This window comes from Thalassophryne amazonica, chromosome 6 (assembly GCF_902500255.1).
Source record: "Thalassophryne amazonica chromosome 6, fThaAma1.1, whole genome shotgun sequence".
NCBI lineage: Eukaryota > Metazoa > Chordata > Actinopteri > Batrachoidiformes > Batrachoididae > Thalassophryne > Thalassophryne amazonica.
In genome coordinates this window covers 119157455-119181689 of record NC_047108.1, presented here as the reverse complement: position 1 = coordinate 119181689, position 24235 = coordinate 119157455, and the positions used below count along the sequence as shown (strand labels likewise).

At 43.1% G+C, this 24235-nt stretch overlaps 1 protein-coding gene across 5 annotated transcripts in view; it reads left to right on the top strand.

The window, feature by feature from the left end:
• casz1 (castor zinc finger 1) overlaps positions 1 to 24235 on the top strand; it is a 130711-nt gene that overhangs the window by 20350 nt on the left and 86126 nt on the right. For 3 of the 5 annotated variants that reach the window (XM_034173246.1, XM_034173244.1, XM_034173247.1), the window contains exon 1: positions 19026 to 19176. The exons of 1 other annotated variant lie outside the window; for it this stretch is intronic. In XM_034173246.1, coding sequence (XP_034029137.1) covers positions 19098 to 19176 — 79 coding nt within the window. In that variant the 5' untranslated portion in view covers positions 19026 to 19097. Of the gene's footprint in view, positions 1 to 19025; positions 19177 to 24235 lie in introns of those variants that run through there. One more of the 5 variants, XM_034173248.1, reaches the window with a different exon arrangement.

Below are 24235 nucleotides of genomic sequence, written 5' to 3'. Positions count from 1 at the left end.
CACCTCACAGTACCTGGTTTCCATTTTTTGTTTTTGGCCACATTACCTCACTAAAAGAGCAGCAGCTGTCGGATCTGAATCTACAGATCAAAGCCTTGTATTGTGTAGGTTTTTCCGCTGGGTCTGCTAAGCAGCATGCACGTGAGTGAAGGAAATAAAAGCAATCGGAGACTGTCACGGCTGAGCGTGAAGGTTTAGTGCCTATATATTGTGTGGAAGTGCGCTGCAGTAGTGAGTGCATTACACCAGTTTAATGCCCTCATCTCAGGACCTAATTATGGCAGTAGTAGTGTGTGTGTGAAGTGTGTGTATGCGCTGGTGTGTTTGTGTGCCTGGGTTTTCACTTTGGTCAGTGCACACACCCTATCTGCATGTCCTTAATTCTTGATGATGTGCAGGCCTGAAGCAGTTTGTGTGATGGAGAGGACGCGTGCGTGCCAAGTTGAAGTGATGGCGTGCCAGGGCACAGGTCCTCACCTCCGCTTGAAAAATCCCGCCGCTTTGCCCGTCGTAGCCAACCGCCGATAGTTGCAACAGTCTAGTCAGGACAAGTGACACCTGGCAACAAAGGAGCCTGATTTATAGAGCAGCGTGTGACGCCGGGTAGCTGCAGCTCATCTGTGGCTGTGGGAATAGTATTCCTCAGAAAGAACTAGTTACCTTCATTTACATGATTATATCCAGTGCCTAGATTGTAATTACTAATTCTGTGTATCCGTTATATAGAGACTATGAGGTCAAGTACTTTTCTTTTGACACAGAGTTGTGAATGTAATCGATTTTGACAGACATCCATTACCTCGGATGCTGCACACCTCAGTTTACCTGAACCCCGATTAGGCAGCAAATGTCTTAAGAAGACCAAATCATTTTATGCTACTTTTCTCCTTTCACGAAAAAAAAAATTAACACTGCAGTCCTGTGTGTGTGTGTAAGTGAGAGAGTGATAGAGTGTGTGGAAAAAAACAATCTCATCAAGCAGGAGGCCGTTTGCTTAGCAAGAGCTGACAGTCTTTGTGTATGTAAATGAAGAATTTAGACTAATGGAGTTGAACCATTTCTAATTTTGTGATGGCAAGAGGATTTTGATTGAAAGTAATTAAGCAAGCTAGCTGTAAAATTAATTAAAGCAAAAGGAGGGGGGACTTTTATTGGATTGGATAGCGATATAGCTGCTGTCAGGCAGGGGGACAAATGGGGGTGACCTGGATTCTCTGCCCTCCCTCCTCCCACACGGGACTTTTATGTCACTTTAATCTCCTTAGAGCGGCTGGTGTGCATTTGTTCGAAATAATCAAGGAAATATGGTCAGAAATTGTCAGCTTTCAGATCTAATTTACCTGACAGCCTTGCAAGTGTATGTGCACGCACAAGTGTACGTGTGACAGTGGCAGGTCTTTTTTTTTTCATCGCCTTCTCCTCAGCTTTGTGGAAAATGCTTTTGACAGTCTTGAAGCATCTTGGTTGTCGTTGGGCGGTGGGGGGAGATGAGGAACTTGGGTGGCTTTAAGATGGACATTTCAATGAGACGTGTTTGGCCGGCTTAGCACCTCTAACATGTTTGTGTCCATAGACGCTAACACACACACTCACACAAACACTAACATGCTTAATTGTCTCTGTAACATATTCAGACTCCGTTTGGTGACTGGAACGACGCTTCTCAGCCTGTGTTGTTTGCAGGTAGCCTAAACGAGCAGCAGCAGATTATAGCAATGACAAAGCCTGTTATGACTACTTAACCACTGACAAATAAGATTGACGATCCTGCATAAACACAAATGGAACATACCATACTGGCGCCCAATATGGGATCACCCTGATTATAAGATGAGCAGTCTTTTTCCAAGGCATATTTTTGTCTGCAGCTAAAACACACTTAACGTGACTCCTCAGATCATTGTGTCACTCAGCCAGTTTTCTGCAGGCAGAACCTTCTGCTCACGCTCACTACTTGCGTAATGAGGGAAGATCAGTGACATGCTCCAACAACTTGTCAGAAGGCTAAATCCCCAAAAGGTCCTCAGAGATTCCCATGAAGGTGTGAGGGGAAACTGTTTTAATTTATTTTAATACTTTGAACTTTTAACTCTGACAATGAGTTTTTCCCATAAGGTGCATGAACCGCCAATCCTTGTTATAGTCCGGGCCAAGGGGGAGAAAAGCAGAAGTAAAAAAAAAAAAGGAAAAAAATGCATGGCATGGTGTGATTCTGCTGCTCTCTTTATTAAAATAAAACCTTTCCTTGTAGTTTGAGCAGCAAAAACTAGTGTAACATGGGTCTGTTGTTTAACTAACATTGTGGGGGAACAACAAGAGCTACTTTGTGAACATATCAAAATAATCATAAAATGTGGAGTAGGAGTTGGGCTACAAATGTGTAGACCTGGGTTTGATTCCTGGTCATGTTACCTGTTTGTGTTATTAGACAAGACACTTCATCCTCCCAGTCCACCCAGCTGTAAATGGGTACCAGCCGTGGCTGGGGAATAACCTCCAATAGACTCGCATCCCCTCCAGAGTGAGTCACAGTCATAGACTCTTATCCATTTCATATAGGGTTAACGTTGTTCTTCTTCTCAATAACCAGTCATAAAATAACTATTCAAATGGCCTATGACATATATATGGCAAGGACCTGCGTGGGGTCTAAATCGAAGGTCCACTGGGTTTCAAACACTTCCACAGTAGGAAAGATGCCACTTCCTTATAATGCTCATCAGTGCTTGCTGGTGTTTTTCACATAGCATCTCAGCGTGGCCCTCAGCACCCCCTGAAGAGCCAGTTAATTACAGCCCAGACAACGCTGCAAGGATTCCAACCTACCGCTGGCCATCACATTTCTGCATTCACCGGCACCTCTGGGATAGCAGAGCTGCGGGACTACACCACCATCAGGGCCCCTAACGGGATTAAGACCCCACTGAAAACAGGACCTCAGAAAGCCTCTCTCCCAGCCTCATCTGCCTAAAGGTTCCCCCTTGCTTCACCCACAGTCTTATCCCCTCCGCCTCCGTTATAGATGGCTCCACCCGAGTTCTGTTTTATCAATTAATGTAATAAAAGGTGGAACAAAGAGCTTTCTTTCCCCCGCTCTGTAATTAGAGGGGGAGATCTCCTGAGGACCGACATTCCTTGGGCCCGAAAAACATGATTCTCACCCCCCCACGCGCGCACTCTGCCGCTGCCACTCAAGCGGAACATGGCTCCTCGATGTAAAAGTGTGATAATGTAAATGCACTGTAGTCTGCGAGACGAACCCGGCACCTCCTGTTTTGCAGCAGCTTTATCTGGGTGCAGGAAAATGAATGTAACATTTGGAAGAGTGATACATTATTAACTGTAATTGATTTCCTTTATAACACTATACCATCGCTGTCACCTTCGCTTTGGCTTGCACTGGTACGTGAACTCTGAATCACTCGTGTCGCCGTCCCTGTCCTAACACGTTGCGTGTCACCACGCACTGTTAACAAATGTGATAAAACCACCTAAATTGAGGATATCAGGTACGGTGTCTGCCTGTGTGTGTTTTTGTCTCTTAAGGTGAGATAAAGTAGACTTCACTGTCAGTGTGGGTTTCTCTTTCCCCCCTCTCGCTTGTATTTAGCTGTCTGCATAGGTGTGAGAAGTAAAAGAGAGAGACGGAGCGCCTGCTTTCACAGCTACTGGAGCTTTAGATAGGAATTAGTTTTACAACATATGCAAATGTGCTCTCCTGGAAAAAATTGTGGTGGGGGGGCTTTAAGTGACAGGTTGATATGTGATTAAATGACAATTAGAGGGCTGGAAATAAGTGTCGGCAGTAGGTCAAGTGCTGGGCGGTTTGGTTCAAAGGTAGCAGAGTATTGAAGAGGAAACATTCCCAGGCAGAGTCCGAGATCAGGACCCCAAACAAATTAGAGAGGTGAAGGGGAGCAAGGTTGGCATTGTGCTACAGTAAACAACAAAAACAAGGTCTGTGTTTTGCCTTGTTGGTGAATAAAGGATTCAGAATTAGCATATAATCTCATTTTCAGTACGCCTATGTTGAACACAGGTGTAGTCCTCATGTTTATGGTTAAGTGGGTCTTAATATTTCAGTTTTAATGATGTAAGCATCAGAGTCTCTTGAGTTTACAATTGTTCTGGATCCAGACTAAGATCCAGGCTTTCACTGACTTCCTGAATTTGGCTGTCAGAGGTGTGTCTCTATGCGGCCAAAAGTCTTGAACTACTAGAGACAGTCACGTCTCTGATACTTGTCATCTGAGGTTGGGAGATGATTGGCAAGAGGTTATGGAGTCATGAGGTGAGATTTTTTGAGATGCAAAATAACAAAGGTTTTAGTCTTTAGGGTGCTTCCTGTCTTAGTGTATGCTTGAGAGACTTGGATGCCAGGCAGTAACCTCAGGTAACAGCTGGATGTCTTTGGTAACAGGTCTTTTTGGATGATCCTTGGGTACCACTGGAATGACTTTGGGTGTTGGCTATCCAACACAGCAGTGGCTCACTGACTGAAACTCCAGCAGCTAGAGAAGGTCAATGGGGTGCCTGTGTGTTACCTTGGATGCGGTAGATTGATAGATGGTTATCTTTGAGAGGTAGGGATGGATTAGTTGTCTGCATGGGTGGTTCCATGATGTGGTGGATGTGGAGATGTGTGGCACGAGCACATGAAGCCAGGAGTGCTCTTGGCACTCCTGCTATTTTGGTTAATCTTGGGTGGAATATGCTGTCAACCAGTATTGGCCAGTTATATCGCTCTTCTCAAGTGTTTTTAAATAGTTTACCAATCACAGCTGGACCTGGAAAAGTCTTATTTTTGTTTGCAAATGCAGAAAATGCTTTTCTTTAAATGGGGCACATTAAAGAGGGGTTTCACCATTCATGATGTTTACTTGTGCCGTAGGCCTTGGTGACTTTGTGCACCATGTTACAGTATGTCGTGATGAGGTGTCCGGGGCTGGGAGAGGCCACAAATATAAAATGGCACTTGTGCCAAACAAAAAAGGTATCCCTGAGTTTGGTAATATACCAAATCTACTTGGTTTGTGGGGTTACTTGCTTTTCCAGGAGGGCTGCAATTAGCAGGTGTTTTGATTGTCAGCTAATCTTAGATTTATGTCTGCGATTATTCAGCTAATTGGCTGCTTTGTCCTTGCTACAATAGAGTTTGTGTCCTCTCTCATCAAAAATAATGGAACATTCAGTATGCTGTTGAACACTGCCGTTGTGTGACTGTCTCGGTTAACCGATAATCTGAAGTCGATTTCATACTTTTGTCTTTGATGATGTCTTTCATTAATAAGCAGCAGTGACCTTGGTCACCTCCACAGTTAGCCTTTGGAAATAATAAAAAAAAACTGACAAACTATCTCATTTCACACTACATGTACCTTCAACCACACATATGTCATTGAGATAAAAGCAGTGCCTGCTCCTAATTTCCATCATCCATATAATAATAAAATTATTCACCACAATAAGCTCAGTCGTAACACGGCAGCAGACAGGCATATTGTATACTAAATAAGCAACTACAAACTTGCTTTTTTATTGATCTGATGTATCAAAGTTAACTAAATATTAATCAGTTTATCTTCTTTATTTGCACTTGTACTTTGAATACTTATAAAATGGCAGCATTTATTGTTTTTGAGTTATTGTGTTAAAAAGCTGGAGGGAATGGACCTATTCATTTTTCAACTTTATCATTCAGTCATTGCCTTTCATAGGGCACATGCTTATGGTTTTTACCAAATCTGAGGCATTGTTTAAGCTCTATTCTATACTGAGCCACACAAATGATTTTTGTGTGGTGCAGTGTCTTTTTTAAGCTCCCCCCAAAAATGATTCCACACATGCCAGTGTCCAACCCGATCGGGTACTAGTTGATGGTGTGTTCTTCCAGTTAGCACTGGGCGGTGGGTGCATGTATCGACTGCACTGTTGTAGCTTCTGTCCACTAGGAGGCTGCAGATTTACAAATATATGTGGTTTTACTTGTGTTGCTCTGGCATGAAGCATCTTAAATGCACATTAAAAACATTAATGTTTTTCATTGTCATTCTATCATTTCTGCATTTTTACAGGTACAACCCCTGGCAAAAATTATGGAATCACCGGCCTCAGAGGATGTTCATTCAGTTGTTTAATTTTGTAGAAAAAAAGCAGCTCACAGACATGACACAAAACTAAAGTCATTTCAAATGGCAACTTTCTGGCTTTAAGAAACACTATAAGAAATCAAGAAAAAAAGATTGTGGCAGTCAGTAACGGTTACTTTTTTAGACCAAGCAGAGGAAAAAAATATGGAATCACTCAATTCTGAGGAAAAAATTATGGAATCACCCTGTAAATTTTCCTCCCCCAAATTAACACCTGCATCAAATCAGATCTGCTCATTGACATTGACCCTATGCCAGTGATTCTCAACCGGGGTGCCGCAGCACCCTAGGGTGCCGTGATCGATCGTCAGGGGTGCCGTGGGTATTTTTCATATTCGCGATTACCGTGAATTATTTATTTTATCCACAAAGCATAAAACGACTCAGAATCTGATGTCAAACGTGCTGCAGCCTCGCTCTCGTCTTAAGGCGGGACAATAACAAGGAGGCTGACGGCCGATTAAAACAGTGCCGTCTCCTTCAAAGGCCGTCTAAAATGCGGAGCTGTTGGTGTGTGTGTCAGTGCCTGTGTGTGCGCGCGCGCAGAGTTAACAGGCTGCAGACTGCGAGGGAGGGGGAGGGGGTGGGTGAGGGAGATTCCTGAATGCAGGCGCGACACGTTCAGTGCGCAGCGAGCGCGGAGCAGAGAGAGGATTTTAACCCAAGTGAACGTTAACAAAACGGAAACATGAAGCTGCCTTTACTTCTTTCTGAACTTTCTCTAAAGGTGTGATTCTGCCGTTACCGTCCTGTTCACACCATCTGGGCGTCGTATGCTGAATTTATGAGATCATGAGATGAAATAAATGGTCAAATATCTTTAAAAACATATTTAAAAAATGAGAATATATGAATGAACTGAGCCACAAAAAAAAAAACAATGTTCAGACGCAGAGATCACAAAAAGCAGGTGAGAACTCTGAACTTTAACAGCTGTTATTTTCCAAAGGTATTTATTTGTTCAATCTTGAGCTTAATGCAGTGTTTAAGCACAAAACGTGACTGATGAGGAGAAACAATTTCAGAAATGCAACAGAAACAACCACAAATCAGAAAAAGTTGGGACTGTATGTAAAATGAAGATAAAAATAAAAATGTTGCACCATTCCCAGTTTCACTCACAGAAGCCAAACGTTCTTCCAGAGTTGTGTAATTATACTACAATAGTAGAATATAAAGAAGGGAAAAAAAAAATAGACAATATATTCGTCAATCGCAATTATTTGTCTGACAATTAATCGTCTCCAGAAATTCCTAATCGTGACAGCCCTACTTGAGATCAGAGCGCAAAATGCTTGAGGATTTTCGAAATGCGGTGTTTTCTGTATTGATTTTCTATTGCGATAATTGGGTTTTGCGCAAAACCAGAGGTAATAGCATTATAATATTATTTTGGTTGGTGGTGTGCCGCAGGATTTTGTAAATATAAAAAGGGTGCCGCGGCTCAAAAAAGGTTGAAAATCACTGCCCTATGCTATGACATTGACCCTATGTGTCTTTTTGCAAGGAATGTTTTTGCAGTTTTTGCTCTATGGCAAGATGCATTATCATCTTGAAAAATGATTTCATCATCCCCAAACATCCTTTCAATTGTCCAAAATATCAACATAAACTTGTGCATTTATTGATGATGTAATGACAGCCATCTCCCCAGTGCCTTTACCTGACATGCAGCCTCATATCATCAATGACTGTGGAAATTTACATGTTCTCTTCAGGCAGTCATCTTTATAAATCTCATTGGAAAGGCACCAAACAAAAGTTCCAGCATCATCACCTTGCCCAATGCAGATTCGAGATTCATCACTTTCATCCAGTCATCCACAGTCCACAATTGCTTTTCCTTAGCCCATTGTAACCTTGTTTTTTTCTGTTTAGATGTTAATGATGCCTTTCGTTTAGCTTTTCTGTATGTAAATCCCATTTCCTTTAGGTGGTTTCTTACAGTTCGGTCACAGACGTTGACTCAAGTTTCCTCCCATTCGTTCCTCATTTGTTTTGTTGTACATTTTTCGATTTTTGAGACATATTGCTTTAAGTTTTCTGTCTTGACGCTTTGATGTCTTCCTTGGTCTACCAGTATGTTTGCCTTTAACAACCTTCCCATGTTGTTTGTATTTAAATAAATTCCAAGAACTGCTTTGTGCTGTCTGTTTTGAATGAATTTCCCACATTTGCTATTCTCCACCCACTTTTCCGCCCTGTGCAAAAACACCAAAGAGGTGCACAAAATGGATTTTCGTGTCCAAAAACAAAATCAACTAATAACAAGTGCTGTTTGTTCTTGTCTTTGCACTTCCACTGAAATATGGCCTGTAGTGTTTTAGCGTCAAAGACGGATCGCACTCTTGACCTTTCAGATGCCGCGCCATGTGAGAGTGATGCTCTGTTTGGCCTCGTTTTAACCTTTAATCTCGATTCAGATTAAAACAGTTCACTGCTGTACTGTAGGCTGCACCCCGTCACCTCTGCTGCCCTTTAAGTTAAAAGTAAAGAGACGTGTGTGTGTGTGTGTGTGTGTGTGTGTGTGTGTGTGTGTGTGTGTGTGTGTGTGTGTGTGTGTGTGTGTGTGTGTGTGTGTGTGTGTGTGTGTGTCTCACACACACTCACACACACATGCAGGCAGAGACATAAAAGGGCTGACGCTGATTCTGGCAACAGATGGCCCTGTCCCTGTAATCCCCTTTGATGCTGTGGTGGCCAGTGGCTCCCGAACATATCTGCAGCCAAAGCCCCAACAAAACTTGAGCTACTTTTCCTTTAACTGACCCCAATTGCCGAGGAGCTGTCAGCTGTCAGAGCCGGTTAAGAGTGTCTGAACTCGGAGAGAAGGAAAGGCACAGGTTTTCTCTCACGCTCTTTAACTCTTCCAGCCTTTTGTTTGTTTTCTGACGCAGAAGGTTCTTTCTGTGGCGCAACTGCAAAAGCATCACAGCCGTGCTGCGCTGACTTTTGCACCTAACTTGTTCAGTCCGGACCTTCAGACTTTCCAGCTTGGTGAGAATGAAAGTAGCAGGTGTGAAAGCTGCCCCAGAATGAAGGATGAAATTTGGTCTGTCCGAAAGAGGTGGTCAAATTGAACCATAGTCCAGTGTGTTTGCAGTGTGAAAACACTTTGTGTATAGTTCAGACTTGTAGACCAATTACAAGGAGCTGAGGAGCTGTGGGAGCACACGGGGAGAGGAGAAGATGAAGTTTTTAATTGTAGTTTGGTTAGTAGAAGAAGTAAAAACTTGAAAAGATGCATAAAAAAATTCCATTCAAACAGAACTACCCCCCAAAACAACAACAAGCCAACGTCAGACCAATCAGTGTGACGTTGAGGGAGACGCACGTGGTCTACATGGATGATGCCATCAGGATGTGAGTATGTTGTGTTAAGTTCTGTAGTAAGTTCTGTAATTGTGCCAAAATAATGAACCTTAGTCCAGATCGTGTTCCAGTTTCAGGTGTTTTCATCCCTGCTCCTCCAATACGACCAAATTGTGAAGCTTGAAATTCCACAAATGGTGGCAGAATTGAGATGAGAGGTTTAGGTTTCATCAGAGATCTAACCTTAAGCATTACTTCTGTTTGTTGTAAGTCTTGGGTTGTCTTTGGAGACATCCTCGTAAGTGGATGCTCAAGTTTAGACAGCTGGTCTGCAGTAAGTCCACTATCTCTGAAGAAAATCATTCCATCTATGATCAAAAAAAAAAACCCTGATAGTAATGAGCTCGCTAATGGATTTTTTTTTTTTAACGAATACTCTTAAGATGACTCTTAACAACATCCGTTGAAGTTGGACTGTAGCGTTGTCCTAAGCGCTGATATTACAGCTGGCATTTTGTGAACTCTGCAGAAGAAGAGTGATTTTATTGCCATTCATTTCTTTTCATAGAAAACTTCTAATTATTTTCAAAACCGTTAAAGAAAATTAATGTGATGCTCAGAAAACAAAGCAAAGTAGATTGATTTATTTTTTATATAGGTTTATAACTGTTAAAGGAATCATAATGGAGAAGAGTGACTTAACCTTAAATGTCGTTCTTGTGCAGAGAATCAAATTTGGTTCACCCTCTTCTGTTTCAGCTTCTCAGGAAATCCAAATTACTAGCACTCGCTGACTGTGCGATTTCAGGAAAATCTTCTGTACTCTTTGATTATGTATTATCGTTTGAGTGCTTTGGGGGATAATCATCATGGAGATTTGCTCACGTTTTCAGCAGGTCTGCTGAGACGCCTGTGTGTGTGCAGCTAATAGGATTTGGGTGCTCTTTTTTTTTCTTCTATCCCTCTCCAGTGGCGTTATGGAGGTGGCAGCTGAACTTGAACAGAGGCTCGTGGTGCTGAGTTGTGCATGGGACTATTTCGAGACTGAAATGCGATTGTTTTAATACTTTAATCCACCTGTCCTTGGCCTTCAGGATGTTGAAGAAGTTGCCTAATTATTCCAGTGCCCTCTATCCTGCAGCACAGGCAGCAGCAGCCTGCACTCCAGCTCCTTCCTCACTAAATTTCTGCCTAAGTTGTTGGTGAATGAGGGGAAAAAGTGGTTATTAGAGCACAGGAGGAACAAAAAGCACTTCGTTTCACCTTCTCTGATATATCTTCAAAACACACACATAGTATATATATATATATATATATATATATAGCTCTGACTCTTCATTTAAAAAAATAGCATAATTGAAATTTTAAAAATGCATGCATGCAATGAGGATCTGAAATACCCCCAAATCACTTTAAAGAGCGTGCCATTAAACAACTAGTACTCTCAGAATCATCCCAGGTTCCAACTGTGATAGTATGCAAACACAAATATTTTCTTTTAATTAAAAAGGCCTCATCTCACTGTATCCTCCCCCAATCCTGCTGCCAAGCTCACAACAACGCCACCCTCCCTCGTTGCCCCGCCCACCCCACTGCAATGCACACATGAACATGCACTCCTGTGGTGCTTCATTTGAAAACACTCCCATTCACATCCACTCACAACTGCCAATTTTTATTTTTTTTTAGAAAAGTGATTATTTTAATTGTGCACCATGCTACGTATTCCTCCTGACTAGCTGCTAATCTGTCGGGGGCCTAGATGTCACTCTGGGGGAACCGGGGATACCAGCAGTGACCGATATCCCCCCCAAGGGAAAGTTAACCCTCAAACACACCCACAGCCTGATCGCCCAATATTATACACCCCCCCCTCCACACACACACACACACACACACACACACACACACACACACACACACACACACACACACACACACACACACACACACACACACACACACACACACACACAGTCTGGCCCAGCCCCACAGAACCCAGGGTGGAGCATGGGGAGGGGGTTTGCAGCATGTTGGTTTGGGACTGTGATGGTGGTGTGTGTCTGTATATATGTGTGTGTGTCTTCTTGATATTAATGCACATTGATGGTTTCAGAGATTTCAGAAACAGGGGCCTCATTAACCGTAGTCTTCATCAGGCCGGCAAGTGGCGGGCACATTAGGGGTCCACAGGATGTTAGAGTACAGCAGGAGAGTGCATTAGGGAGGCCTGGGGAGACACATTCCCTCTCTTCCCCTCAGTTCCACTTCCACCTCCAGCGCTTTTCTATATCTTAATGTAGCTTTCAGAGGAATTCGGATAGAGGTCAATAATTATGCTCTTTAAATAATTCAGTCGAGGTCCTCTGTAATTGTGCTTTTTAGATGCTCGGACGTTGACAGTATGGTTTACTGCACCATGTTTGGGGCATGGCCTGACCGGATGGATCAGTATAGACTAATCGAGGGCGTATGTGTTCCACTGCGGCGAACAGATGCAGCAGCGAGTGAGCGTCACAGCCGACATTTCCAGAATGGGCCAAATGAGCAAATTAACTCTTTTGCTGAGCAAATTTGTCAGTACGAGAAGTTTAGGTGAGTCATTCTCACCTAAATGTTGTTGTTGCCCGGCCACCAGCTGCCGTGTGGGAATGTTTAGTTTGGGACACAACCGTGTTATTTTTAATGCGCCACGGAGAGGAAAGCACAAAATGCAAAGTTGGTGAGAGGAGAAAAAAGATAAAAAAAAAAAAAAATGCCCCAAACTTTTGAGGCCCGGCAACGTTTGACTGCACATGAAAACACCGACCGTCCGACCCAACAAGGCCTCTTTCAGCAAGCGATTATTAACACATCGCTGAGAGCAGTGGAGACTATTTCACTGTTGTCACAGCCTCTAATATTTCTATTTGTCTACTTGTGAGCAGCACTGACAAACATGTCGCACAGTCTTTTAGTGTGCGCTCCTGCACTTTGGTGACAAAGAAAGAGACTGTACTGTCGAGTTTTGTTGGGGTGAGAGGAACACTGTAATTACTGTCTGGCGATTCATCTAGTCGGTGCATAAAATAGTGTTTATCCAGTCGGCCGTGTTTCTGTCATGGCTGTGGGAGGGGAGGGTCATGTTTTTGCACAACGGAGATGGCTCAGGAAATCAGGAGAAGAATCGTGACTCCAAAATGTTCCAGGCTCTCCCCCCCCGGTTGAGAACCGATGCCTTCGAAAATGAGATCTCCCCCCCCCCAAACACACCCACACACACATATAAACATAAAAAGCTAATTTGTTAGCGCCCTTATTTCACAGGTCTGAGCAGGAGAATATTGTTGGGGGGAAAGAAATGCTTTGTCAAATGTTGACATGTGTTACAAACACAAGGCCTTCAGCTGCAACGTTTCAGACAGTGGCTCCGGCATGAAGAGGGGATGCTTTGAAACGAGATTAGCCTCCAAATGGCCCCATCACCCCACCGCCGCCACCATCATGCACCCCCTCCCTACGTAATGCGTGCATGTGCATGTGCACCTGCGCTATGATGCTAAATGATTGGATCCACTGGGATATTTCTCTCCTCTTTTCTTCCAGAAGGAGTGTGCCGGGGTGTCACGCCGCTGTATATCTCTGTATGTGGTGAAGTTATGTGTGTGTGTGTGTGTGTGTGTGTGTGTGTGTGTGTGTGTGTGTGTGTGTGTGTGTGTGTGTGTGTGTGTGTGTGTGTGTGTGTGTGTGTGTGTGTGTGTGTGTGTGTGTGTGTGTGTATGTGTGTACAGGCCCCAGTTGTTGTTGGTCACATGGTCCCTATTGCTGCGGCTGCTTCCACCTTGGCTTCAGGTCAGGGTGACACTGGGCAAGGGGAGAGGAGAAAAAAAAAAATCCATCACCCCCCCCCCCCCCCCCCCCAGCACCCTGCCTCTGCAAAAGTGAATAAAAATTGGAAAACAACACACAAGGTCTGCTTAATACAGGAACACTTGCAATATGCTGATGTTTTCTTTTGCACACTGTGTTTGCTAAATTGCCTTTGACTGCGTGCATCAGTAATGAAACTTTATGCCCTTGTGGAGGGCAGCGAGTCCGTTCCAGTTAGGACCAGGACGATCTCTCCTGTCTGGCTTTTCCCAGACTTTTTTTTCTTCATCTTCTTCTTCTTCTTCTAATACACGTCCTTATGAATAAATGAAGCCCATGAAGTCATTTTTTCCATATTTGTGTAAATTGCTTTAAAAGCATTTTATCATGTCATAAAAAAGCGCAATTGATCTGCTGGGCTTAGCCCATTGGACAGCTGTGTGTTTTGTTAATGGCCACTTTGCTCCAAGCAGCTTATTAAAAAATTTATATATAAATGCTAAAATTGCATAAATTATTTAGATACAGTAAGCATTTTTTTGTTTTGGTCAGGAAGGGAGGGGATGTTATCAGTATGGAAATTCAGCGGCGTATATTATCTGCTGAAATATAGTCATATATCTGCCCAGACACATATGTGTCCTCCTCTCTGCACCGCCACACATGCACAGGCGCAGGGAAAAAAGTATATATTTTTTGATGACTTCGTTTCAGCAACCACGGAATGTCACCCATATCCTGGTTGATTGTACTTTCGAGTTTTATGATGTTTTTCCATTGATTTGTTTCCCCGGCGCAGCTGCCGACCTCTATTGAGGGACGAACGTAATCAGCGCTGACGCAAATTAGATGGTTATTCGTTTCGAAAATTGACAGAAAAACAATAAAAAAGATGAAATGCTCCCAAATCAATAGATATAATGAAATTCAAATAATCCGAGAGATGAGGTCTCCATGGCAACTGATAATGTGGAAAAGAAAACAATTTAATAAAGGACAGACGCTTTGAAAACAGATTGGGGGGGGGGGGGTTTGGCTGTAAAGCGGGGAGAGGAGAGCAGAGAGGAGGTGGGGGTGGGGGTGTGGGGTGGGGGGAGGTTATGCGAGGGTTGGGGGGGCGTGTTTGTGGCTGTAGTGGTTGGTCTATAGCTTGTTTCCCTTGGCGTGTGAAGGATCTGTGTCTGTCCCAAGGACACTGGAATAATTAGAAAAGCTTTCAGGCCAGAAAGTGCAGATTCAGGTTTTAATACACAAAATTATTTCAGGGGCAGTGAATCGGAAAACCATTTGTTGGTGACCTTCCTGAGAGGCCTCCCCCTCCCCAGAACAGGGCAAGATGGAGGCTATGTGGCAGCACTGCCTGAGTTATGGCATATTTGTGTTTTTATAGAGGCAGAGGGAATGGAGTTGGGGAAGTTGGGAGGGGTTGTGGGGGTAAGTGTGTGTGTGTGTGTGTGTGTGTGTGTGTGTGTGTGTGTGTGTGTGTGTGTGTGTGTGTGTGTGTGTGTGGATGTCATAGGGAGACCTTCATATAGAGTGTGTATGGTGTGGTGGGTGTCAGTCAAGAGTTTGGGCACGGGGGGCGCAATGAAATTGATGTGGCGGGAGAAGGGGTTGGGGGGGTTGCAGATCCGGCTGTATTTACAGATCAGTTGTCAAAAGGAGCCATTTAAGGGGAATGCGCCCCTTCCCGCAGCGTGACAGGCGAGGTGCCTGTTTAAAGAAGCAAAAGACAACTATGAACCTGAGAGAGAGCCAGTCAAACACAGGCTTTTTCTGCTGAAGACAGACAGAGAGAGCAGGGGGTGGCGAGGGAAGCGAGTGGGTGTTAAGTGACTTCATTTGTAGTCTATTTAAGGTATGTTTTACTCGTCCTTGTGCTGCTCCTCCAACATCTAAGACGGGGCTGCGCTCTGGTTAGCGCAGCGAGGGAATAATGATTGAGTGCATCATTTTTATTTCCTGTAAATACAAATGCCTTTCATTCATCTGCCTTAAAAGAGAGGAAAAAAACACCCGTTTTGATTGCAGCTGTGTTACAAGGGAGATTTTGCAACTGATGCAAACAGTGATAACAGTTGACCAAAAGCACAGAACGGTTTCCCTTATTAGCTTATCACGACTTTTAAGTATGTACACTTTCTGCTGGCTGTATTCAACATCCGTGTCCTGCTCGTTAACATCCTATTTTCTTTATCTCTCTTTGTCAACCTTTTGCAGGCAACCTGATTGGGTGTTGGAGCCTCGCTGTCACGTAACAAGCGCTATTTTTTTGACTCATTAGACTGGTTTGTTTGACTAAAATTACGTGATCCACCCTCTGTTCAAATGATACCAGCAGCAGGTCCGGGATATCAAGTTTTGAGGGTAGTTATCCTTATCCTGTTCCACGCAGGAATGATGATTACCGTTCTGATATTTTCATAGAACAGGATTCTGTCCAGGATCAGCGCTTTACTGACATAAAAACTGCAGTAAAAGTTGGGCAATAATTTGATAAAAACTTGGGATCAAGTTCCACGTAACGTTAGTCATAATCCTATTTATGATCGGAATTAGGAATCAATCAAAGGTCTGGGCAATAAAGACACAAGCACATTTGCAGCAAACTCACCTTATTATTCCTGTTTGAGGTGGAATATTTTAAAACATTCTGCGTTGCTCATTTATACACCCAGTCGTTGCAGACAAAAACTAATTGTCAGCTTATTTGGACTTTTATAGTCAGATCTCACTTTCTTTCACCTCTGGGGAATGTAGCCTTATTCAAACGGGAGCAGAGACCTGACATTCTTCAGAGAAGACAGCTAATGTTCTCCGGTATTGATATTGCAATGTGAAAAGTGCCCCACAAGTAGGAGAGAAACTAGAAATTCCCCACTGAGCTCCGGCTAAGAGCCTTCAGATCTAACACGCCAGTGTCAATGAAGACAGTTTTCTTTTTTGAAATGGGGACAAAAAAAACAACAACAAAAACAACAGGATAGAAATAGGAGAGCGGATCCTCTGTGTGTTTTTGTGCATGCATAAACATGCAACACACACAAACACACACATAGGCCACAAACCACGTTATCACTGTCAACAGCAGCATTTTTTTTTCTCCCACTCTGATGTGTATGAATGGACGTGCGCGCTTCTGCAAGCGCACAGTATTGCTGACTGTCTCTCTGGCTCATGCTTCAGAGGGACTTGCGTGTAAGTCAATCCATGCACGCATATGCCTGAGCGTGCATGAGCCACTACTGTACTACACTCCAGGGGCCAGCAGCCAGAACCGAGCTGAGCCGGACACGAGTGGGAAAGACAGAGAGGGCCAGCTTCCCCTGTGCACAACCGCCTGCTCTGCATGCCTTGCACATATGTGCACATGCACATTTGGTCATGTCAGGATATATTTGCAGAGCTTGTTAAAGTTTGGTGGGTTTTCATCCCAAATGAAAAACTTAATTTTTATTTTTTATTTATTTATTTTTTGCAAACTCAGCTTGAGTGGCAAGTTCTTCCTGCAGAGATCTACTTCCTGCTGCGGTGCATGCAGGCCCCCCAGGCATGTTTTTCCAATTCATGTATAGTCTTGATTTTTTTTTTTTGCCAAATTACCCCCATACACAGAACAGTTTCCTTGCTGCATTACATCATTCGAGTCAACAGTCAAAACATGAATTTCCAAATTAAAATTTGTGAAAAATTTGAGTTTGGTAAAATAGAAATGGTGTCTGACAGTAATTTCAGCCCAAAATCTGTTTTCCAGCCTCAGTGTTTACTGAGCTAGAGTGAAGGGTGAGTGGAGTCTCTGTTGGGGTCAAAGGTCAAAACAGGCATTCAGTATCATTTTCAAAAAAAAAAAAAAAGAAGTTGTAATTGGTGCAAATAGAGGATTGGGGGGTGGTGGTGGTGGTAATTTAAGACCCAAATGTGCTCTGTAGCCTAAATGGCTACTCACATCCAAGCTGTGGCTGAATGTTGCTGTTTTGGGCTATTGCCATGGTAACGCTTCAGTTTCTCAGAAAAATGTTCCGTTAGGGCCTGTAGAAACTTGTATTCCTGAAAATAGTTCACTATGAAAACTAAGCTTGTGCAGATGACACTTCTTTGGTAAATGAAAACACACATATTTTACTACGTGTGGTCATTATTATATTTTTAATTAATCCTTCAGTTAGTTGGGTTGGTGCATGTGTCAGTTTCAGTCGACTGTGTTAGTCCATCAACCTGTAGTGGTGTTATGTTGGCTTAGTGTTTAGCACTGTTGCTTCACAGCAAGAAAGTCATGAGTTCGATTCCCACCTGTGGCCTTTCTGTGTGGAGTTTGCATGTTCTCCCCGTGTTTGCGTGGGTTTCCTCCGTGTGCGCCGGTTTCCCCCCACATTTAAGACATGCAGGTTAGGTGGATTGGAAACTTCATAATTGTCCAGGTCTCCTCTGGAAAAGCGGTCTCGATCTCTATGGGACAAACCTGGTTAAATAAAGGTTAAATTAAATAATGTCGTTCTGGTAACGTTCCACGTCTTGTTGGTTGGCTTGTGTTTTCTTTAAACATTCTCAGCTGATCTCCATGAAATGTAGAACGTAGAGCATTTGGCTCTGTGGGATAGTTGTATATATGGACCAGGGTTTGACTCCAGATGTACATCAGGTTACTTGTCTGTGTCCTTGATCCACACACCTCATCTGCTACTTGTAAATGGGTACCAGCGTTGGCTGGGGAAGTAAACTGTGATGGACTGATGTCCCGTCCTTGGGGAGTTGTAGATTCTCATGATGGCATTTGGGGATAAGTACTGACTTGATGTACTTCAATACCGTTTTTAAGGACTTATTCCCCAAACTTGATGGAATTATTTATCTTACTAAGATAAAGAACCCACTAAAATATATCAAAGCTCACACCTGACTCTATAGATTTTAAACATACTTTCATATGATATTTTTTGTTTTTAGACTTATGATCATTTTCTCTGGAAGTAACTCTTGAGTTTAATGAAAATTTTTATGCGTATCCCCTGAAAACTAAGAAGTGTCATTTCCTGCAGACCTGCAGTGAAATGTGAGTTCATATCGAGTGATTTGATAAATCCTGGGTTGATTGACCTTGATGTTGGTCTTTCCTTTTTTCCATAACAGAATAAATTTGACGTTGGAATAAGTGGATATAATTGTCATTCATTATTGCTAAGTAGTAAGTAAATAATCATTAAAAAACATAAAAACCCTCTATTTTAAAAGTGTGTTGTTTTCATGATCCTGTTGCATATCAGTGCGGTTGAAATCCTTACGTTAGGAAACATTGCACCAGCTTGCGCGTGTGCGTCCCCACAAGTGATTGTGGGAACAGATTTCTGTCCCCACAGGATTTGTAATTATTGTGCACACACCCACACGTGCACACAACTGGTCCAGCCAAGCTGCCCGGCACAGAGCTCTCATTGTAGCAATGACAGGAGGGCGCCCGTTAAGTGGCTCTCTCTTCCTGGGGCCAGTGTGCGCGCGTACGTGCATGTGTGTGTGTATGTATGTGTGTGTGTGTTTTCTCTCCCATGTGGCTGTGGGGTGCAGAAGGGCGATGAAGGACCCCTACTGGTAAAGTGGGTAAACTCGCACAGCCTCGACATCTGTGCTCGGCGAGAAAGAGGGAGGGGAAGGTAGCGGGAGGGAGGAGAGAGACGCACGGTGAGAGGGGAGGACAGAGCGGGAAAGAAGGAAGAGGGAGAGTGAAGGAGTGTGGAAGAGAGAAAGAGAGAGAGACAGAGAGCAGGGGCTTGACAGAGAGCAGTTGAGGAGAAAATGCCTTGTTTTGTGGAGAGAATTCTTCCAGGCCAGGAGAGGGAGGTGAGACAGAGCGCAGAGGGCGGTCTGCTGCCAGGTAAGACTCTTTCACACCTTTCTCTCTCTCTCTCTCTCTCTCTCTCTCTCTCTCCCTCTCTCTCTCTCTCTCTCTCTCACCCACACACCGGGGCTGAGTGCTGCCTGGAGGTGAAAGGCTTTGCTACTAGTTGCAGTTGGCATGAGTCAGCCACGCATGTGTAGTGATGTGGTGGGTGGTGTCACAGAGCGTGTGTGAGCGGGAGGAAGAAACAGAGCAGGTGTAACGTTTGCTTGTCCTTAAAATTTATAGGGTGCAGTTATTTGTAGGCCGCATTCGATTCTATAACGCAATAAATGTCAGTGATGTTTAACTTCCTCAAAAGTTTTTTCTTCTACGACTCGCATTGTTTCACTTCATGTTGCACAGTAGATTTATTACAGCCTTTTCCACTTTATATTTTTTTTTATTTTTTTAAATTATTTTAAATTTTGGCCATTTTCAGCAGAGATGCACTGATCTGAAACACTCAATTTGTTTCAGTGCCAATGCTCACTTTCTTCTTCTTGTAAAGTGGAATCAGGTATCAGCTAAACGGGACCCGTCCATGTATTAAAATTCACTTTTTTTCTTCTTTGTTTTCTGCTGTTGCTGACTTGTTTTCAGCACCGCGGCAATCCCCTCTGCAACACATTTCTCGCTTTATATCACATTTGGTACACAAACGTTTCCACTTACAGTGAATAAGTGATAGTTGAGAAGTTGTTTGTGTGCACAGCTACGTGTTACCTCACACACCAGTTGTTCCCCTGTGTGTGTGTGTGTGTGGTCAAAAATTGTGGTTTCATAAATGATGCTTTTAAAAATAAAGTCAAAATATGAAAATATGATGTAAAAGACAGAAGACAAGACAAAAACTGACAAGGAGATTTAACAGAATGTTGAGAGAAATCATTTGAACCAATCATGTATCACAGTGTTGTGTTGATTTCACAATGGATGGGGGGGGGGTCCACACAAATCAACTTTTATCTACTTGCCAGCACTCAGACTTTAGTCATCAGCAGAAATCATGGGACAAAATCCTCATACATCAAGTGAATCCCACATTTCCACAAAAACAACAGTAAATATAATTACACTCGTGATCTCAGAGGACGTGTAGTTTTGCTAAAAAAAAAAAAAAAAGCACCTAAAATCTCCGCGTCTTAACGTAGAGCGCGGCCGTTTTCAGGTCTGATGCGAGATGATTCGCGGCGTCCTTCCGATTGATTCGGCTGTTTACAGATGTTGCTTTGGTTTTGTCATCGGAGGGATTTTCCACTCTGCTGATGTAAACATTGTCTTTTGAAGACGACTCCTTTTCCTCCCCTGTGGAGACGTGATTCTGAGAGGAATAATCCTCCTCGTGTACAATTAGATTTTCTCCTTTTGGTTAAATAAATACTGTGTCTGCGAACACTAACACAGATTTACATGCGGCCCTGTGGGTGTCTGGGCCTGATGCTGCTTGTCGAGGCCCACAAGATAGAACACAAATATAAAAAAAACAAAAAGAGACGAGGTGGAAGTAGAAGTTGTCTGCCTCCAACTTCGCGCTTGCTGTTCATTTGTTTTTTATAACAAATGGAACCAACTTCCCGAGTGAAAGGTGAAGTCAGAATTGAATTTGGCTTGCGTTACCGTGGCAATCTGGCAACCGCTGTGGTGTCCCATAGGACTGCTCCCTGGTTGCTGTGTACCGGGTGTGCGTGCGTGTGTGTTTGTTATTTGAGTGGCGTGTGTGCACGTCGCTGCTCCACATGCATATTGTGTGTGTCTGAGTAGTGGGTGGTGGTAGCATTCACAAGAGAGACATTTTACTAAGCAGACATTTCCCCCTCTGTTTTCACTCTGACCTGGTAGGAGATTGATGACTGAATTGTGGAGTACATGTTAACAGTAACTGGTGATTTATGAAGATACTTAGGGTAAGTGAGGCCGCACAGGCTGCAGGGGAAGAAAAAGATATAGCCTTTTAAGTTAATGCAAAAATATAGCCTTTTTCAGTAATAATTGTTATTACTACTGCAGGGCTGTGGAGGAGGTCTGAGGCAACTGTGCAGAAACTGCAGTGTGAAGCTTCTCCTTTTCCATTGGCACAGATCCTCCCTTATTTCTGGCTCTTTTTATCACTTTAATCAGTATTGCAAATTAGCACCACGTGAAAGATTTTAAAGAAATTGTTTGCATTTAATTGTACTGGTGACTGAATAATAGATGTTGGTGTTAATGCAGATACATTTGTAATAAGAAGTGGGTTTTTTTCTTGGGTTAACCACAGTGATAAACGTTCCTTGGGTGAACCTTTTGCACTGCAACAAGTGTACTGTGTTTTTTGGCAGGCCCCCTTAGCCGAAGATCCCAATGAAAATCCACATGCAATTTAAAAAGAATCAGAACCTTTCCTGTTTTCTTTGGCTCGTGAACCCATTTTGATATTATGCACACGGAGAAGTGTCTCCTCAATTCAAACCCAGGATTCAATTCGCTTGCATATGATGTATCGCGTTTTTAAGGAATAAAGCAATTTTAAGGAATACAGCATAGTGCTTCCTCCTGGAAGACGGATGTGCTTCATTTTTTTTGAAGGCACCTCTTAGACTGAGTGAAATGTTTCCCGTGTTCGCTCAGGGACGACTTTATTTCTTACCAGGGATTTAACACTCACTCAGTCCCCTCATAAATACAACGTCTCTCAGCCCTTTGCTACTCATAACTCACGCACTAACTCTGTAGCTAACTAAACTCATACAGCAGAGCCAGTGCTTGTTTGTACTTTACATCAGGCCTTTCTCCTTCGCTTTTTGTCTGTCTGTCTTCCTCTCTCTTGCATTTTCTTTCTTTCTTGTTTTCTGTTCGGCTGATTTATACGTGACAGAATCCTCTTTGACTTACGAGCCTCCTGTGCTGATCTCCTTGGCCCACTGGTGGAGTGGGTTTTAGAAGAAATGTACATTTGAATATGAGCCAGCCTAATCTCCTTGAGGCTATTTTAGAATGAGCCTAATGTTCCAAGAATGAGCAAGAACAACAGCGGAGAAAATGCGGACTTCCCTCTTGGCGTGTCACAACTCGACTTGGGTCTCCTAAGAACGAAGCAGGTCTTTGATTTGCTGATGAAAATCTCTGTGGGCAAAGGATGGGAAATTCTTGCTTTCAAAGCACCTGTTGAAACCCTCCATTGACTTAGAAATTTGTGTATGTGTGTGTGGTTGTTTTTTTTTTTTTGTCTTTTTCACTTTTTGCCATGTTCTCCTTTTGGTCCAATAACTGGCAGATATATTGTATCTGAGAAGCGTTAAAGCCACTTCACTTCCAGCAGATGAACATGCTCAGGTGGGGTATTACAGTAAGGCAGACGCCTTTACTGATCTGTTGCCGATTGGCATTTTGGGAGGTGGCAGCCTTTCTGGCGCGGTTCCCATATTGGTTGTTAACTGCCTGCTGGTGCCTTCTGTTCTCTGCACTTTTGGCACAATACTGACAACTCCTCGAGCATCTGAAGACCCTCTGAAGTCAAAATCACCCATTTTGATGTCTCGCAGCAGCACCCGGCGTTTTGTTGTATTTGCTTCTGAAAACAGCGGCTCTGCTCGGAGGAATTACCCTCAGCACCCGTTGGTGTCAGAAAGAGAAAGGAGAGTATCATTCTTCTGTTTCATACTCAGCTCCCTGTTCTCCTTACTGTCCTTCTTTTCTTTTTGATCTCACCATCAAATCTTCTCTGGGGTTTTTTTTCTGAGTCACATTCACCTGAGAGCATCTTGGGAAATAGCTGGGCTGAAGAAGACATTTGAGAAAATGCGCAAGAGCATCTATCACCTTTGATAAAACATTAGTTCCAAGGGAGAGAAAGAACAAAGCCAAAGAGTAAGAGCATTGTTGAAATGAAAAATGCCATACAAGTGGGAGCGTCTCTCTGATCCCAGCTTGTTAAACCAACAATGTAGAGTACAAGAGATTCTGCAGTGGTACATCAAGCCTGTCTCTGTTGTACCATAATGAATCTTTGACCCGAAGGACTGATGCATGTGGACCTGAAGCATCATGCTATGGCTTTATTACACACCAGCTGTGCACCAAATAATCTCATAAAACACCACTAATAAAGCAGCGCTGCCATTATTTGTTAAACCACAGAGGTCCTGACAGTCTGAAGTGGATCTTCCAAGACTGACATAAATGAACCCCCGTTACATACATAGCTAACAGCATCAGTGCCGAGTTCTTTGTAGTTCAGTATAGCCACCTGATGATGGCGCTATAGCCTTGGGACTTAATGCTTAGATGCGTTGGGTTTTTTATTCCCTTGTCCTTAACATTCATAATGGAACACACATTGCTTGAAAACTGCTGACTTACTTCTGATAGCCTCGGAGTTCTCCCTATCGCATATAGTAACCGTAGGGGATGCACTATAGATGGAGATTTAGAGATTTAAAGTCCAGTCATACTTACAGTTTCATTGTAAGTGACGCATTGTAAAAATACAACAGATAAGTGTAAACAAATCTGGACAAAAATTTTGAAACATAATCACATCCCACTAATTTTACTTGTCCTGAAGTTGTGCACAGCAGCTACACAGAATATCATCCTACTGCCCGTTGCTGCTTTGGGGCTTCATATGGCTTTGTAAGCTTCGATACTCCCACATTCCATGAGGTCCACATGACAGTCACATCTGATTGCTAGCATCACATTTGTGTTTCTTTATTGTAAGCACAGACATCATTAACAGTTGGTACTGTCTGTTGTTAGCTGTCCCATTGAGATCGCCAACAGAACTGTTCACTTCAGACATCTTGCCCGCACCATTTCCTCAAAGTTTTAATGGTCGCGCTCGTCCAAAATCGGATAAACTTTCAGGGCTTTCTCATAGACGCATAGAAATAAAACGTAATTGCCAGGTGCTACAAAGCAAAGCTATTTATGTGAATGTGACCTGAACTTTTTCTGTCCGAGAAAAAAAATCCAGTAACAACAAAAACCACTGGATGTTCATGACACAATGCATTCTGGGTGTATTTTTGCCTGTATGTGATAGGGAGAATTATTAGCATTGCATTCAGTACTG